At 47.9% G+C, this 22,686-nt stretch overlaps 8 protein-coding genes across 8 annotated transcripts; 3 read left to right on the top strand and 5 right to left on the bottom strand.

Moving 5' to 3' along the window:
* Positions 1–671: 671 nt before the first annotated feature.
* Positions 672–1,653, bottom strand: BU24DRAFT_441990 (glycoside hydrolase family 12 protein; the record flags this gene model as incomplete). The annotated part of the gene is made up of 5 exons (XM_033530494.1): positions 672–754; positions 814–1,049; positions 1,101–1,286; positions 1,335–1,536; positions 1,590–1,653. 5 exons carry the CDS (start codon positions 1,651–1,653, stop codon positions 672–674), a joined length of 771 nt encoding a protein of 256 aa, XP_033383016.1.
* A 1,016-nt stretch (positions 1,654–2,669) lies between these two features.
* Positions 2,670–4,503, bottom strand: BU24DRAFT_493229 (allantoin permease; the record flags this gene model as incomplete). Its single annotated transcript, XM_033533953.1, has 3 exons — positions 4,138–4,503; positions 3,566–4,084; positions 2,670–3,500 (listed from the first exon to the last, which is right to left on the bottom strand). The coding sequence occupies exons 1-3, from the start codon at positions 4,381–4,383 to the stop codon at positions 2,670–2,672; spliced, it is 1,596 nt and encodes a 531-aa protein (XP_033383015.1). The 5' UTR covers positions 4,384–4,503.
* A 299-nt stretch (positions 4,504–4,802) lies between these two features.
* On the top strand, positions 4,803–6,703 carry BU24DRAFT_493228 (uncharacterized protein). The gene is made up of 5 exons (XM_033533952.1): positions 4,803–5,070; positions 5,145–5,641; positions 5,699–6,009; positions 6,061–6,629; positions 6,679–6,703. The coding sequence occupies exons 1-4, from the start codon at positions 4,896–4,898 to the stop codon at positions 6,419–6,421; spliced, it is 1,344 nt and encodes a 447-aa protein (XP_033383014.1). The 5' UTR covers positions 4,803–4,895; the 3' UTR covers positions 6,422–6,629; positions 6,679–6,703.
* Positions 6,704–7,468: 765 nt separating this feature from the next.
* On the bottom strand, positions 7,469–8,478 carry BU24DRAFT_441988 (uncharacterized protein). The gene is made up of 2 exons (XM_033530493.1): positions 8,380–8,478; positions 7,469–8,327 (listed from the first exon to the last, which is right to left on the bottom strand). The coding sequence occupies exons 1-2, from the start codon at positions 8,438–8,440 to the stop codon at positions 7,600–7,602; spliced, it is 789 nt and encodes a 262-aa protein (XP_033383013.1). The 5' UTR covers positions 8,441–8,478; the 3' UTR covers positions 7,469–7,599.
* A 384-nt stretch (positions 8,479–8,862) lies between these two features.
* Positions 8,863–10,923, top strand: BU24DRAFT_463438 (putative general amidase; the record flags this gene model as incomplete). The annotated part of the gene is made up of 7 exons (XM_033532121.1): positions 8,863–8,904; positions 8,955–9,335; positions 9,399–9,548; positions 9,601–10,096; positions 10,152–10,201; positions 10,272–10,408; positions 10,656–10,923. 7 exons carry the CDS (start codon positions 8,863–8,865, stop codon positions 10,921–10,923), a joined length of 1,524 nt encoding a protein of 507 aa, XP_033383012.1.
* An 86-nt stretch (positions 10,924–11,009) lies between these two features.
* Positions 11,010–13,117, bottom strand: BU24DRAFT_371386 (DUF1446-domain-containing protein). Its single transcript, XM_033524464.1, has 3 exons — positions 12,958–13,117; positions 12,771–12,911; positions 11,010–12,720 (listed from the first exon to the last, which is right to left on the bottom strand). The coding sequence occupies exons 1-3, from the start codon at positions 12,986–12,988 to the stop codon at positions 11,069–11,071; spliced, it is 1,824 nt and encodes a 607-aa protein (XP_033383011.1). The 5' UTR covers positions 12,989–13,117; the 3' UTR covers positions 11,010–11,068.
* Positions 13,118–14,137: 1,020 nt separating this feature from the next.
* BU24DRAFT_433908 (uncharacterized protein) lies at positions 14,138–16,129 on the top strand (the record flags this gene model as incomplete). Its single annotated transcript, XM_033530006.1, has 1 exon — positions 14,138–16,129. One exon carries the CDS (start codon positions 14,138–14,140, stop codon positions 16,127–16,129), a length of 1,992 nt encoding a protein of 663 aa, XP_033383010.1.
* Positions 16,130–16,168: 39 nt separating this feature from the next.
* Positions 16,169–22,639, bottom strand: BU24DRAFT_392780 (acetyl-CoA synthetase-like protein). The gene is made up of 11 exons (XM_033525172.1): positions 21,672–22,639; positions 21,270–21,621; positions 20,385–21,223; positions 19,070–20,323; positions 18,941–18,954; positions 18,296–18,366; positions 18,097–18,244; positions 18,008–18,043; positions 17,466–17,947; positions 16,571–17,412; positions 16,169–16,472 (listed from the first exon to the last, which is right to left on the bottom strand). Exons 1-11 carry the CDS (start codon positions 22,486–22,488, stop codon positions 16,357–16,359), a joined length of 4,971 nt encoding a protein of 1,656 aa, XP_033383009.1. The 5' UTR covers positions 22,489–22,639; the 3' UTR covers positions 16,169–16,356.
* Positions 22,640–22,686: the final 47 nt, after the last annotated feature.

The raw sequence follows: 22,686 nt of genomic DNA, 5'->3' as shown, positions 1-22,686 counted from the left end.
CTGGCACGGTTGAATTTCTGCTACGTATGGATTGGCCTTACAGTTAGCACTGATGCACTCGACAGCTTTGTGCTTGCTGTTGCGCTCAGATCCACGCAAGGTCGCCATTCTAATCAATACTGTCGCGCATAGACGCCTCTGTAGTAGGGAGTATTATAGGGACGACATACGATTGGTGGATAGGTAGGATAGATAGATATTAGCCACCGTCAATATGCCTACGGAAGGAGAGGGCGATCCCTCGATCTCTCTCGGCTGCCTTGGTCGATCTATCTATGCCCTGATTAGTGCTTTCCGCCCTACCCATGATGCCCGAATATTTTCACGTATGCCGCTTCCCGACAATACGCTCAACTGTAGTGATCACCAAACTCAGGTAGCACGAATCGATCATTAATCTGCTGATGTGTGCAATTTAACATTCCGTTTCTGTAAGAAGCGTTCAGCGTTATTTCAGACTAGCTATTCCCATAAGTTGTTTTAATAGTAATAATCGCCATTATCGCCCCTCTTCCCCATTTAACGTAATTAATCTCGCTATCAACCTTGCAATAGTAACAAGGACTCTCAGCCGTCCTCTGCTCCTACACATTTTCTCCTATGCTAAATCCTAAACCCAAAAGAATTCCAACTTGCTGAGAGAACCCAATGAAAGTTCTATGTACAGCTTGCTAGACAGTAATGCTAGCACTGAATGAGGAGACTGAGAATTTAGTAGGCCCACCGGTAAAAGCCTCTGTACCTACCTGATATACTGCTAGACATTAGTAAAGTGCTGAAATACTCTCATGAATTATGAATTATATTGCTCACCGATCAGATTTTGCGAACTTGCGGGAAACTGCTGATTGCTGACCAAGTAGTTGAAAAATAACTTGACGTCAGCCTTGAAGCTGGTTATATCATTGCTACTAGATCTCACGAAACTATACACCTTCATCGATCCGTTGTAGCCGAAGTAAATATCGAAGCTGTATCCTGCGATCGTAACCGTAGCTATTGGGGATCCTCCCTGTGATATTGGCCATACTCCACCTTCACGACCGAGCCTGTGTTATGTCAACTCTGAGAAACTCGCCCGCTTGGGTCCGTATATGTACCAAATCATGAGTTCATAGTCCCCACTGCTATTGACGTGATTTGGGTCTGAAGCCGTAAAGATGTCATACGCTACATTTGCGCGTACATTGTTGGTGGTGTTATAGCTCCAATCAATCTGCGTTGGCATGGTTTTGATCTTGGCAATCGTGTTACCTTTGGTGAGTTGACGACCGGCGTAAACATAGCTCTTCACATTGTTCTCGGCTCCTTTCCATGTTCAGGTTGAGCTCCACTTGATGCCGGACCCAGAAGTGCCTTCGTAATATGTGCACTGCGATCCCGAGGTCGCTGAGTCCTTGCCCCAGAGGTTGTTTAGGACTTCATAACCGTTGGCCGCGTAATAGGCGTATTGAGTGCAGAGACTGATCGTTTCTTGGACGGAAGACGCATCGCGGCTGGTTGGTGTGCCGCGCTGTACGTTGTTGGTAGCAGCCACTGCAGTTGTGAGCTGTTTGTCCTCTTCACTTTCCAGTGCATCAAGAATATACCATGAAGCGGTGTCCCTAAAGCAGTAGATAGAAGACCGACGTATAGCGCAGTGGAGATTTTCATGGCGAAGCGGCAGCACGTAACAATGGAAGGTCGCTATGATGCTTAGGTTTCGCTAAAGACTCTGCGCAGATATAAATATGTTCCCCTGGTCGCTCTAATGCAATGACAGGGGCAATTCCAGATGCGGAGAGCTTACTCCGTAGTGTACTCAATCAGATGCAAGTTACTTTATCGATAGCAACATCCGTCTTCCATAAATTAGCTATCAAAATATGTCCACCAACTCGTAGTATGCACACCTCGTAAATCTTACTAAATCTGGACTTCATGAGTAGTTCATGTCTAACACCTCAGATATGAGCCGGAGGTGCATTCTGGAAAGACGGTAACTTTAAGTAATGCAATACTTTATAGTATCTCTAGTAATTATACTACACTGAGCTAACGAAGAGGCAGGGTTCTTAATGTAGGCCACTTGCCGTATTTTTTATCCGTGTCGAACGTAGCATACGCAAATCTCCCATTCTGCTACTCAAGCCCCCTATAAACTCAAATTTCGTGTCATTCACCTCGCAATTCCTAGATGAATGAAGGGAGCCCACTGGCAATCTGAAGCTGTAAAATTACATGGACAAACCGCAGACACACCTTTTTTTGTCGTCATTATTACCGTTGGAGTTGCTGCATACTGCCCAGAATTGCATACGTACGCAACAGTGTTCTACATCTATGTTAGTGAAGAAGACATTACCCTCTAGAGAAGATCATAAGTTAGCAGACTCTGTTCTTGTCTTCCCAGATATAAGTATAGCCCACATTACTTCAAAAGTTTGGTCTAAGCCATTGGTGATGTTTTTCCTTACTCACATTGTTGAATAGAGATTCTGATTTCGATAGTACATGCTTTGGTTTCCTTGACCTAATGAATCAATGCTCGAAATTTAAACTCATAAATCAAAGAACCCCTGCCTTTAGATACAAGTGACTATAGAATAGTTAGAATTGACCACTAATGCGGTGGTGGTTCTCTTCAAGACCGATCTCGAGATTACTTTAATCGACACCTACAAACAACCCTAGAGCCCGTATCTGAAATATTGATTCTCAATGTCCGCCTTGTCCAGGAACCTGAGACGAATTGCCTCCTCAAATACTGCCTTCCGGGAAAGGCCCAAGGCGGCCATCTCCTTATCGCGCTTTTTGTTCTCCCAAGACATGTATTGTCGAAGAACAAGGACGGAAACGATGAAGGCGGATTGGCAGACTATGAGCGAAGTTATAGCGCTAAGATGCCGGGGTGCTTCGTGGGGAAAGAACAGGTAGGTACCGGCGATGGAGCTGGCGTTCCACACCATGAACCAGATTGCATTGACTGTACTGCGCTTGGTATGCCCGGCGAAGTTGGTAGCAAGGAGATTATAGCAAGCCACTGAGCCAATAGCGCTTGTATAGAAGAGCCAAGAGCTTCCGACTAGCTGCCAACGATTCTTGTGTGGGGTGAATCGAGTGCCCATGAAACCTCCCAGGGCAATCAACGAAAAGCCAGCGTAGGTTACGCACCTAACATCGGGATACCTGGACGCCACCCAACCAGCGATAGGCAGGACAATAACTTCAATAGCACCAGTTGGTAGCTGCAGAAGCGTAGCATTGAGGCCAGTAAATCCAAAGCCTTTGGTCAAAGCCGATAGAAAATTTCCAAGGCCGCCGCTCATTACTCCTAGTGCTGCACCCGCGACAGCCATTATCCAGGTTTTTGGGTCCATTAGAGCTTCCTTCACTTGGTATGCTTTGAGTTTGGTGCCTCTCACGCCAATCATGTTTTCGGAGGTTCGACTGACGGCCAGAACGCGTTCCTTGGGTGTGAGCCAACTAGTTTGCATTGGTGTATCAGGTACCAATAAAAGCTGAAAGAAATGAACTGATTAGAATGCATATTTTACCATTAACAATAGATAAAATATGAACTTACAAAGACGGCAGCCCAAACGACATTGAGTGCACCAATAATTAGAAACATGAGCTGCCACGATGCGAGCATGGTATGATTCACATGACCTAGCCCAAACGCGAAGAGAGAACCAAGCATAGTTGCAACTCCATTCATGGCGACATACAGGAAAAACCGAAAGGGCTGTTCTTCCCGCTTGTAAAACATCGACGTGATCAACATGTAAGCCGGCGTCATATTCGCCTCAGCCATGCCGAGAATGAGTCTCACGGCGAAGATGCCACCGAAGTTCTTAGTCGCAGCAGCACTGAGGATGAGAGCACCCCAGATGAATATCATGAAGCCAGTATACTTCGAGACTGGATATTTTTGGATGAGATAATTAGCGGGTACGGCCCATATTACGATGCCATAACTGTACGCCGAAGCAACTGTCGAGTACTGAGTTCCGACGAGGTTCAAGTCTTGGACCAGTGTATAGGCCGATCCGTAGTTGAGACTCAATTTGTCCAAGAATTGCAACGTAAATGAGAACATAAGCTATGCTCACGTGTCAGTATAATTGAAGTGAGGGTAGTCTCAAGCACACGTACAATGGGTAGCATAGTACGATCGAGTCTTCGCTTCACGATATTTTTCTCATGCTCCGTTTCAGGAGAATCATAGTTGGCCGCCTCGGTGAACATGTGAGCTCCCATATCATTGGTGCCAGCAATGTCTTTGACCTCTATCGTGCCATTCTCATAATCATCTGAGTACTGGTGGATCTCTACTGGCGTAGCTTCTTTACTGGCCAATGCTGGCTCAGTGTTGTCATGTTCGACGGCGTGATGAGGCATTGCGATATTATTGCAAAATTTGTATGAGATATTGTATGAGAAATCAGTGTGGACAAGTGAATCCAACTTGCTGTCAGCACGACGTCTATCACTGGTGATTTATGCTGCTTCATGAGGCTACTGCCCATGGTTGCAATGCCAGATTTGAAGCATGGAATTCTTCTGTCAAGTCGATATCTACGAGTAAGACGAGTTGTGATTCGAGCATGATCGTTGAGAATGATTGGTCAGTGACATCGCATTTGGGATAAGGAGAAGATACGAGTACTGTGTATCTAGGTAGTTAGAAGTTAGTGGGCAGTCTGTATGGCTGGATGCTTGATTACTTATCACTGGCTCCATCCGATCCGATACGAAATCGGAATTCCGACTGAATCCGCTTTCGGCGCTACTCGGAGATCATGTCTTGAGCGTGGTTTGGCTATCTCTCCCCATCTTCCTCGTTATTGGAGTTTTTGTACGATAGTCAATTATTCCGCGAATTTTGCAGCTGTCATTTAATATCGGCCACAATGGAGGTGCCTCAAACCCCAGCTCCGATAACACCGACAGACAGGAGCGGCAGTGGCAAGCATCAAACTAGACATCGCACACGGCTGCGTAAGGCCTGCCAACGATGCAGGTCCAGAAAACAGCGATGCGATGGGCGACGACCGGCATGCGAAAACTGCGCATCTGCTAACGCTGGTTCGTCTACACATGCCACTTAACGGGCTCTTGATGTGTTCAGTATTGACACAGAACCTAACAATTGCTGTTAGAATGCATCCCTGCAGCCCAGGAGCCGATGGGTTTCTACCCTTCAAGATACGTTCAATCCCTCGAAGAGCACATAGCAAATTTGGAACGCGGTGCAGAAGACGAGGCTAGAACGGCTGGGAGCCCCCTCCAGCAACTGGTCCCTACTATAGCAAGCTTTTCGGGCGATGGCTTCGTACAAGACCTGACAATGCAGCCAAATGCCCCTGCGCCAATCGAGTCCAATATTAACGACTTATACTCTATTCTAGACGAAGACCTGCGCGGTATGCCAGATTATGCGAATGCATCCTCCAATGCCACTGATTCTACACCTGCCTTTATGGATCTCGATGTCCCTGTAAGGAGTGGGGCGGGCTACTTCCAGGCGTATTTCGAACTTATCCATCCACGATACCCTTTTCTCGACGTCGAAGAGTGCAGTAAAGCATACCAGCAGTGGAAGGCTGGATTTGTTCCATCCCAGAATGATATATGGTCAAAGTTTCTTGTCAAGATGGTGAGTTTTCACTACTTATGACCTGAGCTTTTAGACAAGAGCTTACTTCAATGACGGATCTTCGCAATCGGCTGCATTTTACAATCCTCCAGGCTGGATCAATCAGCACAAGGGTTACACAGTGACTTGATAACCCAAGCCGAAGCAAGCCAGAGCATCATGACAAATGAATCAAATACCCCATTACTCCGTCTGCAGGCGATGCTATTATACACGATTTATGCCCTTCATGGTGATAGCGCATCGCGCATCGTTCACATTACAGGCGTAGCAATGCGCTTCGCCGTACTACACGGATTCCACCAGATTCAAAATGGGGAGGCGGCACAGAACACATTGAATATAAAGGCCTTCTCGTGTGTTTACGCGTGAGTATCTATCTTCTGGGACACCATCGCTTCTATCTTACTGGGCTGTAGAATCGATCGAATGGTTAGCATCGTATTGCGTCTCCCAATATATCCTGCCGATGAGTGGATCACAACACCTCTCTACGAAAGCCAAGACGACGGCCAATTTTACATGCCTTGGGCTCTTGATGCTCCTGGACTGTTTGCCGGTCGTCTATACACTTATAACTTGAGATACTTCTCACATTCGTGCAAAATCCGACAAATCCAATCAGATATCATCAGCAAGGCCCAACTAATTGACGACCAACATCTTGCGACGTACATTTCCCATGCAGAGGAAAGGATCAACGTTTGGGCAGACATGGAGAACATCTCTTTGTGCGGGTACAGATCAGAATGCAAAATCAACAGACTACTACATGGCTGATAATCACAGTCAGATAAATTCGGAAGGATACTCGAGCTCCACCGGATTGATACACTTGGCGAACATTACCCGTGTGGTGCTCTACAGTTCTATATTGATTGATGTGTCATCCTCGAATACTGATGAGCTGCTACAAGCTTGCTGTGATCTTAGCAGGACATGCCGACTGCTAGAAACAAAAAGACAAATACCAAAACCATGGCTTGATGTAAGACGTTATCCTTGAAGCCGATTCTGAATCGAGCTGATATGCAAAGATGATTGCCCACTTCCAGAACGCTGTTATAATTCTGTATGTTATATGGCGACGAGGCGTTCAACCTACTAGGGAGCAAGATCAAGCTATACGGATATGCATTCTTTCCGTTGGCATTTATACTGACAGATCAGCCAACGCGGCTAGCTTTCTCGAATGCCTAGAACTCATGGCTTCCAACATTCTGGTGTCTGAGCCTTTAGGTTTCACTGAGGTGGGTGTTCGAGACAAGTTGGTGTTACTTATTGAACGTGTCAGGCAAAACAGTGTTGCTCCATTTGTAATAGACCTCTTGAAAGAAATCACACAAACTTAGAGCACAGCAGTCTGTCGTCAGAAATGAAATCCTGTAGAACATAAAATAATAAGAATTAAGCAACCCAGATAATGTTGAAACAAGCATTAATGCTCCTAGGCTTGGGTCTTCACAGTGGTTTCAATATATAGAACGTAACAACGATGAGACGTCCGCAGCGGCAAGATAAACGCACTTAGATTTGAATCTTTCATCAACTAGAGGACAATAGGTAATCCAGGCTGCAAAGAGAAGCTTAAAGCACGGTAGAAGAACAATGATGACCGCAGGATAGGACCTAAATGCGGAATCAGTCGAGGGAGCTTTATCACTGAAGGAGTATGACGTCTTTAAAGTCCAGCAAACCAAATCAATTCCGTGTGCACCACTGGACAGCACCACTGGTGGACACAGCACAAAACGAAGGTTTACATTATATATGTCTTGTTTCGGTTTCAATCAGTGACACCGCTGGATAATTTACAGAATTGCACTTGATCTATGTCATTGCAAAAGGCTTATGAAGTACACTTGAATTAGACATACAAATCATGATAAATCACCTGGCTAAATGAGCATTGAAGCTATAGATCAAATGCTTATTCTAAGCCATTGCCAGAAACTCGATTATTCTTGTTCTTTTGATGCCTCCATGGCCACTGCCTCATTTTCCCTTCTTGCTTCCTCTAGATATCCCGATAAGTACTTGGGAACGGGGGCTTGGTTATGAGCACTTGAAATAGGCTCACCAAAAGTCTCCCACATGGGGACGACTCCGGCCCAGTAATTGGCGAGCACATCTGGGTTTTTCAGATCCCCTCGGTCGTTATTCGGGACTCCCCATCGTAATTTCGCACTTCCCGAGGATACCTTCATCTTGAGGATATGAGTTGATTGCATTTCAACCTTGTTCGGCGGTGTGCGTGTGTTTTGCCATCTTTCAGGGACTATCTTATTCGTGATAAGCTCCAGTGCCCACATCTTCTCGTCCGGGTCTGCGACTACATGAGCGTAGCCATGTACAACAGCAGACCGGAAATTATAGCTATGGTGAAAAGGTGTTAGAGCCAAGACGTAACCATCAACTTTGGTGGCCGCGACACAGAGAGGAAATCCCTCTTCGCCTCGGTCGACAGCGTTTTGGGACAACTTCATGATCCTAGAAGCAATGGCCCCGTGAAGATAGAGATCCAATGGTTGATCCAGGTCTGTTGATGACGGTAAAGCGAATGTTCCCATTTGGCCAATCATGGGCAGCACGACTGGGAAAGGATCTTCTGAGCTGGGGACGAAAGAGACGTGTAGCACGGCTGTGCTGTTCACGATGTTGTGAATTGTTTCATAATCGTAATTTGCTAGATGGGCGGTGTTAGAGCTAGCAAATAAGAGAACGTCTACTTTACTTGCCTCGATTTCGCAATCTATTAACCGCGTTCTGGGGTGATTTTACGTATGACTTCTCTGACATCGTGTATATGCTGATTTATGGTTGACGGGCAGCCAGTGGGTGATTATGATAGAACTTGGAGCTGGCACAAGAAGGCACGTACTTTTATACGCTCCTTTCAAACTAGTCTGACAACAAAAATCATGCGCAAGTTACGTTTTTGGCTATCGGATTTGGTCGGAGGAAGAAAACAGTAGGCGAAGCTCGTCGGAGTTGTTCGGGATACCAAACCATCGGCTTAATGTGGAACTAGTACATGTTCATAGTTATGTTCTAAGGTTCAGAGTCCATAAGTCGTCAACATTGAATCCACGAAGTTATATAATCATAGAATTCATATTTTCACATAAAACCCCAGCCGACTGTGTCAAGCTTAAACTTCAGCCTCATAGTGAATCTCTACACATTATTGCCCTCATTGCCGACTACAACCACTGAACGCCATGTCCGCCCAACCCCAAGAAACATGGCAAGAAATCGCAGCGGTAAGTTTACATCAAACGTGTGACTAAGAGTTAATCTCATGCCACTGTAGAGAAAGCAATCTGCTCTATGCAAAAAGCTATTCAAGGATGGATGGCAGTCAATGCGATTGACCTTCGAGACTGAGAGACCATTAGCGGGCAATATCTTACCCATGATTAATTCATGCGAACATTTGTCTCCTCGGGATATTGAGATCACTGAGGCACAAGATGCCACAGAATTACTCAGCAAGATCCATTCTGGGCAATGGCCTGCTAGAGAGGTTCTTGTTGCCTTCTATAAACGAGCTCTTGTGGCGCACCGATTTGTGAACTGCTTGATGGATGCAGATTTGGATGCGGCATTGAACAGAGCGCAAGAACTAGATAACTATCTCCGTACAACGGGTAACGTAGTCGGGCCTCTCCACGGACTACCCGTGAGCATCAAGGTTCGTTCAAGGAACAGTCCCGATCAGAATGATATCAAGAGCTGGAACTAAACATTGTACCAGGACTTGACGGACGTGAAAGGGCTCAACTACTCGATGGGTTATGTCTCGTGGGCTGATAATGTTTCAGCGGACGATGCTGTGGTGGTTGAAACTCTTCGAAAGGCCGGCGCTGTCATCTATTTGAAGACGACGATGCCGCAGACGGGCATGGTAATATCTATGGTACTTCAAGTTTCTTCAATGATTGCTAAATGGATTTTAGGCTCTCGAGACATTTTCACGACTCTGGGGCAGAACGCTTAACCCTCACAACGTGGGTCTTGTTGCTGGCGGTTCTTCCGGTGGTGAGGGTGCACTGATTGCCAGTCGCGGATCTCTACTCGGAATGGGCACAGATAGCGGCGGTTCAATACGTATTCCCGCGGCCTACAATGGGCTCTACAGCATCAAGCCAACATCTCGAAGAGTCTCGTACAGAGGGAACAATAATAACGCTTCAGGACTTGGTGTCTCCTCCTCGATTGGCCCTATGGCACACAGCTTGAGAGACTTGAAATTGGCGATGAAGACACTGATAGACGATAGTCACTGGCTGAAAGATCCCATGATCATCCATAAACCTTGGGATTATCAGGCCAAGAGTCCTGCGAAATTGCGCATTGGAGTTTTGATGAGCGATGGACTCACAACACCGCATCCCCCAATTCAGAGGGCTCTTCAGGCCACAATAGCCAAGCTTACTGCTGCTGGTCACCAAGGTATGAGAAAGAATGAGTGTTATATTTTGAGCTAGGCTGATCGTTGCGCACGTAGTTGTTACACTCGAGCATGTCAAGCTCCATATGGACTCAGACACTATGACGGTATGAAAACGTACAAATGCTCACTATGAACTACGGCCGATCAATTTAGGGCTCAACTAACGTAAAGCAGCGCCGAGTTTATGGCCAGGTGGGATCAGGTTATATGCTTGACGAGTTTAAGAAAACAGGAGAGCCCCCCATTGATGCCATCAAGCATAGGCTTGGCTGGGAGACCATGTCGCTTGAAGAAATGATTCAAGTTCAAATGTGCGTCACTTTGTTTGAGGCAAATTCCGAACAACTTTTTTTCGTGCTAATGTCGGCAACAGAGACTGGAGAAATTTTAAAGAAGGTTACCTTGCTTTTTGGCAAGAGACTGCAGAGCGGACTTTCGATAAGCAACCAATAGATGCATTGCTTATGGCCAACGGTCCTTCCGCAAGCTATCCGCATGATTTTGTCCCACATGGGAATCTAATCTTTATTCTTGATATTCTGGCTGATCATGTTACAGTTCAATGAATTACACGGCCATCTTCAACATACTTGATTATCCGGCTGTCACGATTCCTACAACGTTCGTGGACAAAACCATAGATCGAAAGATCACCAGAGATACCTTTTTGAACGCGCATGATAAGGAGAATTGGGAAATGTATGACCCCGAGGTATTTCATGGTATGCCTGTTGTGCTACAACTAGTGGGATTGCCTTCCATGGACGGGCAGCTCCTGGAGGTAGCCGCCAAGATCGACGACATTAACCATAGAATCAAGGGTTAAGCATTATCTAAGTTGGCGCTCCCTTGTTTCAACAGGATTTTTATTTTGCGATTCTCAAATACTTTATCAGGTTTTCCTTGTGTAATGGTCAATGTAGATTAGTAGAGATCCAATTGAAAAGCTTCACCCGTTGGCATTATGTTATTTAGATTCTACCCCTGGCAATGAAGACAAGAGGAATGTCCACTTGCCGACACCTGAGGTACTCAGCACAATTCTTGCCCAAGAAATCTACGCTCAATGTGCAACTAACGCCCCTATCAAGATGATCTCTGAGCAGGAAATGCACAGCCTTGAGACCAGGAAACTCGAATCTCTCTACTCGGCCGCCTTTGTACTCCTCTGCTAGCAAGTCTTTCATGAATTGGACAGACAGCAGGTTCTGCAGCCAAGCATATTCATCTTGATATCTGACCCAAAAGCCAACATTGCAATCGGAGCCTTTATCGCCAGAGCGGGCGTGGACGATTGTGCCGAGAGGCGCTCGTACGGTGGCACCAAATGATGATAGATCGCGAATATTCGCTGTGACGTCCTGGGTGGGTTGCTGCTTTGGATAAGTCTTCGTATTCGAAGGAGGTGGAATGTCAATTGATTCTCCTGATTGTAGATGTGCTCGATGAAGCAATTTCGATTGTGGAATCAAAGTGACATAGTATTCATAAACCTCCTTCGGGAAGGCTTGTCGAAGGTCGAGATGAGGCGTTGCACCAGGATAGGCGCACATGATAGGGTCGATACAGGGACGCACAAACTTAGCGGGCGCTAGGTCTTCGGCTTTCCTTGCCTGAGCAATGATCCGGAGATCAACAGTGGCAGCGTTTTGATTTGTTGGATTATCTGGTACCGATCCGAGTATCTGAAATTCGAGATGGGCGAAGTTATTGATATGATTACCGAGTAATATACGAACCTGGGTCTCGGCCATTCGGGCTTTTGCGTGGACATCGAGACCTGTTATGAACCAGTGCATCTCTGCTTGATACAACGGCTTCGCTGTTATGCCTACTTTCGTAGTAGGAGGTGGCAGCGCTCCTTTGACACCTCTTAATGCTATCCGGTTCGCCGATATATGTTCAAATGAGATATTATCCAGGATTGCGGTTACATCCGAATTGTAATACCAAGGTCCTTGGATCTCGTACAGGAATTGGGATGTCAAGGTATCCACCGAAACTTCGCCTCCGGAGCCTGCATTCTTCGTAACGATAACCTCCCCCGAATTAGAAATCTCGACGATTGGGAAGCCAATGTTCTCCCAGCCCAGAGACTCCAAGTGCTGGAATCCGGTGAAGTTTCCACCGGTGCTATAACTTGAACATTCAGAGAGATGGCCAGCCACAAAAGCGTTCGCCAGTTTGTCCACATCGGAGCGGTTCCACTTGTGCCACCAGTACGCGGCTCCAATGACAGGGCTTGCATCAGATACTCTTCCACAAACCACAATGTCCGCTCCTTTCTCAAAGGCTGCCGCTATTCCAAGTCCTCCAAGATACGCTTGAGCGTACATGGGCTCAAATTTCCAATCTCCTAGGATTTCACCGGTGCATATGTTCTCAAACGGAGATTCGCCACGTCTTTGGGACTCTAAAAGTTGAGGAAGTACCTCATCACCTGAAATCCAGGCCACATTAAGGTTTAGTCCCCTGCCCTTTACCATCTTTTGGACGACCTTGTGGAGCTTCTCCGTATCGGACGCCCCGGCATTGACGGCAACCTTGATCCGATACTTCGCGATGCATGGAAGTGCAGGTTCAAGAGCTTCGAGAAACGTTGGTTCATAGGCATCCATTTGGCCTAGCTTTATCAATGTTTCTCCTTGAAGTCGGTTATTCGCTATACCATACCATTGATCTTAGAACCAGCTCTGACAGTCATATTGCCTTCACTCATCCAATCTCCGGCGAAAACATCAATTGGATCATTCTCATAATTGGAAGCTAATAATCGCATCGCATCTCGACGGTCGGTTGTGGAGCCGGAGCATCCTGCCATACATGAGTTTCGTCACGGCTATATGTTTACTCTACAAACCTGCTATGCGAATAGGCCGGTTGCCAACCATCCTGGAACGAATTGTGGGGGATATAAAGTACTGGGTGCGTGTACTTCATTGAAAGCAGTTGGACGCATCAAGAACGAAATATATTCTACCATTGAAGCGCATTGATCATCCATGATGTACCTCGGAGACTGGCCCTGATAACGAGGAGTCGTAGCGAGGTTGTCAGTCTCCCCTTCCAATAACGCGGGGAAGACTTATGCTTTTGTAGTTAGCCTATGCCCAAGCATGAACAACCTCATCGCCTATACAAAGACTATATAACCGACCACGATGTTGGTGAGCTTTCAGTCATCCCCTGAAAGCCTAACATCATTGAAACATTATCTGTTGTGACAATGATATTCTCCATTAGTTAATGGTGGAAGGATGCAACTCTGGTAATCAATGCCAGTTTTGACCTGCGGATGCTTTTAGCTTGACTTAACAATAATTCCTTTCTCTCTTATTGCAGGAGCTTTTGACGCAACTCTCATCGTGTCGACAAGTAACACGGCTCCACACACCTTGCGGAAATCTCTGCTTCTGAAGTAGAGATCGAAGCGAGTATTGGTATCAACCAAAAACCAGTTTGATGCTAAATATAATAGATCTGCTGTAACCCAAAGCGGAAGGTGACCTCACTCATCTCATTGGCGTAGCACATGTTACTTTCCACTACACCACAGCAGGTCGATCGGCCCTTTGACGCAGCACGCAAACATTGTCAAATAGCACATACATGATCAAGCTTCCTAGCTCGTACTTTAATAAAACGCCCGTGCTGGACGGAAAAACAATGCAATGCGGGGAATTTCGTGGGGAACGAATTGATTAAAATCCCCACCGGAGAGCCAAGATTTGACTGGGTATCCATGAAAACAACCTCCGGCGACGGACAAATTCAACGATTTGCACTTACAATAGCACGCTATTGGCAATGTGATCGTCCTATATGAGGAATTAATGTTTGTTTGGAGAGGGGTTTGGTACACGGGACGCGAGAATGGTAATGGACTTCTCAAGGCAAGTGGGATACATATATACCTTATGAGAACGGCCATGTGTGGGTCAAACGGCTCCTTCGTAATTGCTAGTTAGTCTCATTCCACCATGAGTTTAAAAACTCCAGTCGTCTCGATGAGACGATTCGTTGTCTCAGTACTGCCAATGATGCTTCTCAGCCCGGCTGAAGCCGCTCTCGATGCAAATGCCCTGACGAAGAAGTACTTTGGCAACGATGCGCCTTGGTATCTTGATCGCATCCCACTATTTGAGTCAAGCGACACAACGATAACGGACGTTTATTACTATCGATGGGGGATTTTCCGTGCTCATCAGCGCGATCTGGGAGCCAATGGATACATCTCGACCGAATTCCTCAACAACGTCGGATGGCAGACACAGCCGTGGGCTTCACTAAATGACGCAACTGGGTTTCATCTCCTGGAAGGTCGGTGGTGTCGCGACCGACGATTCAAGGAGGATTACGCCAAGTTCATTTTCAGCGATCAGAGCAACACGCGCCAGTTCTCTGAATCTATGGGCGCGGCGGTATGGCAGGGTTACTTGGTAGATGGTGTAGCGGCGGATGCGATTGCGCGACTTGGGGATATGCAGAAGGTTTTTAATGCTTGGGCGGACGTATTCGATAAATCGAAGAACCTGTATTGGGTTGAACCATTGCGCGACGCCACTGAGTATACGATCGCAAGTATTGACGCGACGGGCGGCAAGGACGGCTTTACGGGTGGAGATTCTTTCAGACCCAGCATCAACAGCTACCAATACGCCAATGCGAAAGCAATCGCGCAGATTGCAGCTCTCAAAGGGGGCATGCAGAGTGTTGTTGACGATTACAACGCCAGGGCTTCTTCTCTTAAAAAGAACGTGCAAGCCTCATTGTGGAACTCTACCTTTCAGCACTTCATCGATCGATTGCAAGTTAGCAACGAGTATGTAAAGTATTGGGATCCCATCCGTGGCCGCGAATTGGTTGGTTTCGTCCCTTGGACTCACGACCTTCCTGATGATACGACTGCCTTCGCTCAGGCCTGGAAGCACGTTCTTAACACCAACGAGCTTGCTGGCCCTCGTGGTCTTCGAACCAATGAGCCAAGCTACCAATATTACATGAAACAGTACAGATACGAAGGCACTGAACCCGAGTGTCAATGGAATGGGCCGGTATGGCCGTTCCAAGAAACCCAAGTCCTTGCTGGCCTCGCCAACTTCCTAGATCACTACCCGACTGGTTCATCAGCTGGAGTCATCGGCACCAAGGACTACATCAGACTGCTCAAGCAATACGCACAGCTCCACTACAACCCCGAGCGAGGCGGTATTCTGGATTTGGAGGAGGATTACCACCCCGACACGGGCGCTCCGATCGTAGGCTTGAAGCGTTCACCACACTACTTCCACTCCGGTTATATCGACCTCATCTTGTCAGGGCTCGTGGGCATCCGACCTAGGGCAGATGACACGCTCGAAGTAAACCCCCTCGTCGATCCTGCTGCCATCTCCTACTTCCGTGCGGATCGTATCCTCTATCATGGCCATGACATTGCCGTTCAGTGGGACGCGAGTGGTTCCAAATATGGTACTGCTGGGCTCCAAGTACAAATCGATGGCAAAGTAGTCGCTTCATCACCGACACTCAAGCGTCTACAGGTTCCAATTTCCCGAGTCAACCCTCCTGCAATCGCTCGACCTATCGCCAAATCAATCCAGCTCCAGAGCAACACGGCCTATCCCAAAGGCAGTGTTTCGGTCGCAGGCGCAGATGTCGCAGCAGTGCATAGCGCCATCGATGGGCGTATCTTCTTCTACCCAGAATCTGATGTCGCTAATGGATGGGATTCGCCAGCCGGAAGTGGCGCGGAGATCTGGTATGAGATCGACTTTGGTTCGCAAGTAACCGTCAACGGCGCCGATATAGCATTCTTTGCGAATAACGGGCAAGGATTCGACGTACCAGGGAAGTATCGTGTGCAAGCGTATAACGGGAGCTGGAAGGATGTTGGGAACAGTCAGTATGGGGCTACGGTTGCGAATGGCATTACGGTGGCTAAGTGGACTTCAACGGACGTTACGAAGGTTAGACTGGTGTTCACACCAAAGGATGGGAAAAAGGTACGATTGGTAGAGCTCAAGGTTTATTAATGAGGCTTGTTTGTATCGGACACGGTCTTGTATCGTGTTCAAATATTTTGTATTCAATGGTAATGAGGCACACATATCTGCATGTATCTGCAGGAGAACCTCTTCAAATTAGCTAGTGATCGTATACTCGTATGTTTCGTATCATTCTTCGATGACAAAGTCAAGACTTGGTAGAACTCACACATTCACGACACAAGATGCTTTGCGATAGCCAACGCAGCGAATATCTATACACCTTGTCCTTCTTTCAGCAACTGAATCCCCAACTCTTTGAGCTTAAACTTCTGAATCTTTCCACTTGCTGTTTTGGTGTAGCCGTCAACCCAAAACACATATTTCGGTACTAGAGGTCACAGTCAGCCATGAAGTCAAAGATGAATTATTGTACAGAAGATATGGTGAGTAGGTTGTGGTGACAGCAGTAATGAAAGGTGAACATACCCAAGTGATGGCTCAACTTAGACTTAACCCACTCCTTGATCTCTTCAATGCTCACTTTCCCTTCCTCTCCCTGATGCAGGACGATGAACGCTGCGACAACTTCACCATATCGCTCATCGGGCAGTCCCACAACGCTGACCTCGCTGACCTTCGGGTGAGCGAAGAGACAGTTTTCGACCTCGAGAGGATGAATATTCTCCCCGCCCTTGATAATCAAATCCTTGATCCTTCCCGTAATTTTCACGTAGCCTTCCTCGTCTATCGACGCCTCGTCGCCGGTATGCATCCACAATCTTCCCGTGTCATCTGGAACGAGTACCTCATTCGTGCGCTCTGGGTCTCCGAAATAACCGGACATGACGAGATAGCCTGAGACGGCGAGTTCGCCGCGCTCACCCACATTGAGCGTTCGGGACCAGTCTAGCGGATCGACGACTTTGGCCTGAACGTGTGGGAGGAGACGGCCGACGCTGTCGAGGCGCTTCTCGATGGGATCGTCGGTCGTTGTCATTGCGCTGACGGGTGACGTCTCCGTCATGCCGTAGCAGATTGTGAGTTCTGTCAGGTTGAGCACTTTGTGTAGTTTCCGCATGAGTTCGACGGGGATCGATGATCCGGCTGCTATGCCAGTTCGGAGATGCTGGAAGCCTTCGTAAGGTACGACGCCATTGGCCAGAAGTTCGAGCTCGGCTGTGAACATTGTGGGGACGCCATATAGAGCAGTGCATTTGTATTCTCGGACAGCTTCGAGCGTTGCGATTGGGTTGAAAGCTTCTGATGGAAAGACTATGGCTGATCCATGAGTTGCGGTAGCCATGTATCCCAGTATGCAACCAAAACAACTACGCGCTTCCAATTAGTTATTTGGCACAACGTGTGCTACGCATTGACTTACTGAAATAATGGAGGCGGACAGTTGACGATATCTTTTGGAGTAAGTAGCATTCTATCTCCTATACTGTTTCCGTTATTCAAGATCGACTTATGAGACAAGCACGCAGCCTTCGGCATGGACGTCGTGCCCGAAGTGAACTGGATATTCACAACGTCGTTGGGATGAAGGTCTGAATACGAAATCGCCGAGTCACTGTCGCCATCTTCGTATACTGTCTGATATTTGAGCGCACTTCTGTAAGCTTTTGCGTCTATGCGGCCGGCGGAATTATCCACGACAACCACAGCTTGTAGTGATGGCACTAGTTCGGACTCGAGCTTTGAGCCTGCAAGATTTGGTACGAGATGCGTTAGGAGTGGGATATTTGACCTTGGATCTTTCCTAGGTAGATTGGTTTCCGCTCCGATGATGAGATGGGAAGCAGCCAGGTGGTTTAATGCAGACAGAACTTGCGGCGCGTTGAAAGCTGGGTTGAGAGGCACCTAAACCGCATCAGACCATTAATGCATCTCAACCAGATACTAACTAAATAATTAACTTACCAGTATGGCCCCCAGTTTGAAGAGTGCATATGTGACCTTAACCAAATGTGAGTAGTGCCAACAGGACTATGAGAAGTAGAGATTCGCACCGTAGCATACTCGATATTATTGCCCAGCGACACGGCCACTCTTTCTCCTTTCTTAACACCTGCCTTTGCTAGACCTCGTGCTAAGATATTAGAACTCCGATCCAGAGTATCATACGTCAACCGTATGCGTTGGTGATGAGATATAACGCTACACTACCATTAGAGAAGCTTCAACCCCAAACATTTCAATGGAACCTACGCATCACGATCTCCATATTGCTTCACAATTCCAGAAAAATGTTCGGGGACAGTTTGCTCGAGAAGTGGTGGCTAAGAGAATAGTTAACCTAGTTACTTGAACATGCCAGCCAAACAGTAGGGAATCCAAGTCGATTCGCTCACCTCGGTTGGCCCTGCGCGGAAAGCCGCCTGCGTCACAAGCCCGCGATGCCTGCACCGCAGCGACTGTGAGCCAGCACGTGGGACGCGAACAAGCAATTGCCGAATCATATCTATCCGGCGACTGTGGTTATGTATATACACAAGTTGAAAGCACAAGGTAGGTCTAAGTATGACAGCATTGGAAGCTCGAGGGACTGGGCGTGGGAGCTCTGTCGGAGGTAAGCTTTTGAGCCGGGGCTAGCCAGGGCGGAATTGATGCGGGGATGGGATCGCGCCGCGGGCACGCGGGGTACAGGGATGGCTTTTGGAGAAGCTAAGCGGACGAGTAGACAAGCATATGAGGCTGAAGTTGTGGATTGAGTGCTATACACAGTTTCACGCATTGATACGTAAGTTGTATTCGATCGGGGTTTTGACTTGGATAAGAGTTGATAATTGCCTACTTAGAGATCCCATGCCGGATTTCAAGCTACGATTCCAAAACTCCTAAAATCAGAGAAACCGGAAGGGCTCCAACTATGCCATTCGTGCTATCTATCATTCATCCTGATTCATTATCTCTCGAATTCCACTTCTCTTCTGCTAGCATCACTTGGACTTCGCATCCTTTGCGGCTTGATCTCACTACCACTGGATGCCTCTGGCAGGAGCAGGTTCGGTGCATCCCCTTTCGAAGTGTCCACTCCGGCCGTCTCTGCACCTTCAAGTAAGTCGGCGTCCTTAGCATTTGATGCGTCCTCTTCTTCATCTTCGTCGTCCCGACCATGGCGTGCTTCTTTGTCCATTTCCTTCTGCGCTTCATCCATCCTACGTCGAACCTCCGCTGCAACACGCATTCCGTCGCTGACGATGTTGTCAAGCATACCGCGCAGACCTTTGCCGGGTGGTACGACACCTGCACCAGCCCCGCCAACAACACCGCCCATACCTGCAGTAGCTGCAGCCATCTGCCTCCCGGCATTGGAGAATGTGGTCAGATTGGAGGAGCTGGAGGCCTTGGACGACAGCTGTTTATCAGCAAGATGGAATGACGATGAAAATCCGGTCTCGAAGAAATGTTCCAAAAGTTCATCTGCAAGGATCACCATGCGGAAAGTAGGTAGTGTAATGTGAAGAGGCTTGTTGGGGTCCAATGCCAGATTTGCAGCCTTCGCCTTTTCTGTCCTCTCGCCGTTCGATTCGTTGGTCTGGATTGGGCTGAGCGGGTTCTTCATCGATTTTGTCGGCGAAAGGGGATTCTTGACAGGACGCGAGGTGGCGGTCGGGGTGCTAGGCTCTGACTTGAGATCCATGAGATCCTCGTCATCGTCGTCCGCTATCGAGAAATTGTCCAGATCGCTGCTCAACTCATCTGTTTTCTCGTCCTGGTTTGCAGGGTGGTCGGGATCGGCGTATTCGAAGCAACGGCGGATGAAAGCAGAAACACTTGAGAGGAATTGCTCGTCACGATTACCCCTTTCAGGGCTTTCTCCAGAGAGTATATCAGTGGCCGTAGGTGACGGGGTTGGCGAATCACCGAAACCTCTTCTAGACAAAAACAGGAGTGCCTCGGAGATTCTGAGAATCCCCTCGCGGTCGACCTTACCATCTCCATCGTCGTCATACAGTTCAAAGAAGTAGCTTATGTTTGACATTATGTCTTTCGTGCCTTTCACCTGTGCGAAACCAGTGACGACATTCTGCAAGGAAAGTGAGTCAGCCATATCCGCATCCCACCGGCGGAAGAGACGCCTCATGAATTCATGTTCTGCTGGTTCCGGGCCAGTACCCCATGGTGATAAAGCTGGCTTGTTCCGTGTGCTACCACCGAAATATGAGTGCGGGGACTGTGTTCCACTTGGCTCTGGGGAAGTGGGCGAATCCGTAATTGCCCACTTGGCGACGCCTGCACCAGAGGTTAGATATTGCCTTGACATAGTACGAAAGACACCCCCGCATCAACTTACCAGCAAGGAACTCTCTGAAAGCGTCATAATCCATCTGGGTAGGGCTCGGACCAAGGGCTACTCTTCCTCTCTCAACGTTGTCGCTAGCGAAACCAGTGACGATTGTGCTTGCCCTGCTCTTAGCTGCCTTTGCTTTTCTGTCCGCCTCCTGCTGCAAAATCTCTGCCCTCTGCTGTCGCTCGTATAAGACGGCGTAAAACTTATCGTAAAGGAAACCCAAATCTTCAACGCTCAAGCGTTTACTATCGGGTCCCAAATTTCGAATAGAAGTGCGTTTCGTGAAACTTTCAATGTTAGCAAGCACTGCATCCTTATGCTTCGCGCGCTGCTCTGATATGGTGTTTTGTGTGATGCCCGCAAACTCTTTAAATGCCACGACCATGAGTTCTTGAAATCTCGTAACGGCTCGCAGTTTCGGGTTCTCTGATTTGGGGTGTGCCGACTCGTCCAATCGAGAGAAATATGATTTCAAAACGGAGATGAATGTACCATCATCAGTGGCATCTAAAAGCTCTTCTCCGTTGATCCTCAAAATCGCCAATCCGATTTGGAAGAGAACTTTAGGACCTTCCAGAAAGAACACATCAAGTACGCGGAATGCGAAGATCAACGGCATAGAGTTGATATAGAGAGATAGGAACCAAGGCAAGGAAACCACAGACAGTTGGACGTCTGATTTGACCAGGTGATCCCAAAGGATAGGCATGGTCTTCTCTACGAGGGATTCGAAAACTCGTTGATCCAAGAGGGTGCCGTACATGGTTATTGAGTAGTAACCAGGCAGGAGACGGTCGCAAAGAACGGAGAGGAGAAAGAAGGCTTGTGACTCGGACATGTATCTGTTATCGTTAGATTGCGCTGAGGTAGCAAGGGTGTAAGATATACATCAACAGAGCCGCCACTACGATGTTCATAGCCTGACAGTACCCGACTGATTCATTAGTCCAGCTATAGGCCGTCAGAACACGCCGCAGCCGACCGATACCTTCCTCACTCTGGAAACCAGGATATTCCGGAAGACTTCGATTGAGGTCCTTTTCGATCTCGTCGATAGCCAGAGACTCTCGTCCGGAGTACTTCTCTAATGTCTCCGTATATAATTTAGGGTTCTGTAGTCGTAGAAAGAACGCGCCCGAGGATAGTTCCCACATTTCACCTCGTAATCTATTCGGAAGACCAACGCGAATAAGCTTATGGAAAGTAGGCTGTCGAATCAACGTCGCGCTACGTCCGTTTTCTTGTGCAAATGTCAGTATGCAACTGACGGTGTAGTAGAGAATTACCAACCTCGTAGGTATTCTTTCCAAAGTCTTATCTTAGTCGCATCTCGAAGCTTCCGGGCGTTGCCAGGATATCTGAATATCAACCCAAGGCCTGTGTCCGGGTGCTCGCGGGCTTTCTGTGTATTGTCTCCGCCCTCTTTCTTTTCATCGACGTCCCCCTGGAGCAGATATTCCGAGTAACATTGAGCTACAACATTCCGTAGGTTTTCCACCTCCCGGACACCTTCTCTGAGCCCTTTCTTCAGTCCATCGCAGAATCGCTCGCATTGCTGCCGACTTCCGGCAAGCTGAATTGTGAGCCGCTGCCCGCTGGGTGCAGCATTCTTTGCTTTGGAGTCAGGGATTCCGTTCCAGGTAGTTATAGCCAGAGCAAACATATAACTCTGGCTGTGCAATCGCTCGACTCGGCGAATCGCACAAAGGGGAAGTGTAAAGCCATTTCCAGCCGGGCCCGAGCCATGAGTCTGGCCGGTGAAGCTGCTCGAAGAGCTTAGACTGGCCGAACTCAAGAAGCTAGACCCTTGTGTAGAGAAGCAGAGATACTGCTCGCTCAGATGAAGCTTTCCGACATAGTGGTTTCCCTGGCTGCGTTCCTTCTCTTGGGAACTGGTGTCGCCGGAGCCGCCCCTCGTCGAATGGTGGGGTGAAAGTGTGAGCTCTGCGGTTATCTCCTGCAGCGGCGATTGCGAGTCGGGGAGTCTGAACTGATGGCGAAAAAGGGAGGCTTTGGACGGTCTGCGATCGGAGGAGGGAGGGCCTACTGGAAGGGCGGGCTCGATGAACTGTTGGGCTTTCTGCACAAGGTTGGTGAGGTTAAACATTGCTTTCCAAAGGGTGCTAAAGCTGGAGGAAGACGGCTACACAGCTATTCGAGAGGCAGAGAGGGCGCACACTGCATAATGGGGAGGATACGATAGGTGTTTCATCCACTGATCAGCTTTGGAAGGGGTTTGGTATAGGGCTGAGCTTGCGGTGGTTTACTATTGAGGCGCTCGCTCAGCCCGGCCACACTTTGAGGC

Source organism: Aaosphaeria arxii, assembly GCF_010015735.1.
Source record: "Aaosphaeria arxii CBS 175.79 unplaced genomic scaffold BU24scaffold_5, whole genome shotgun sequence".
NCBI classification, from domain to species: domain Eukaryota; kingdom Fungi; phylum Ascomycota; class Dothideomycetes; order Pleosporales; genus Aaosphaeria; species Aaosphaeria arxii.
Note: the sequence above shows the minus strand (reverse complement) of the source record. Positions and strands in the feature narration are given on the sequence as shown.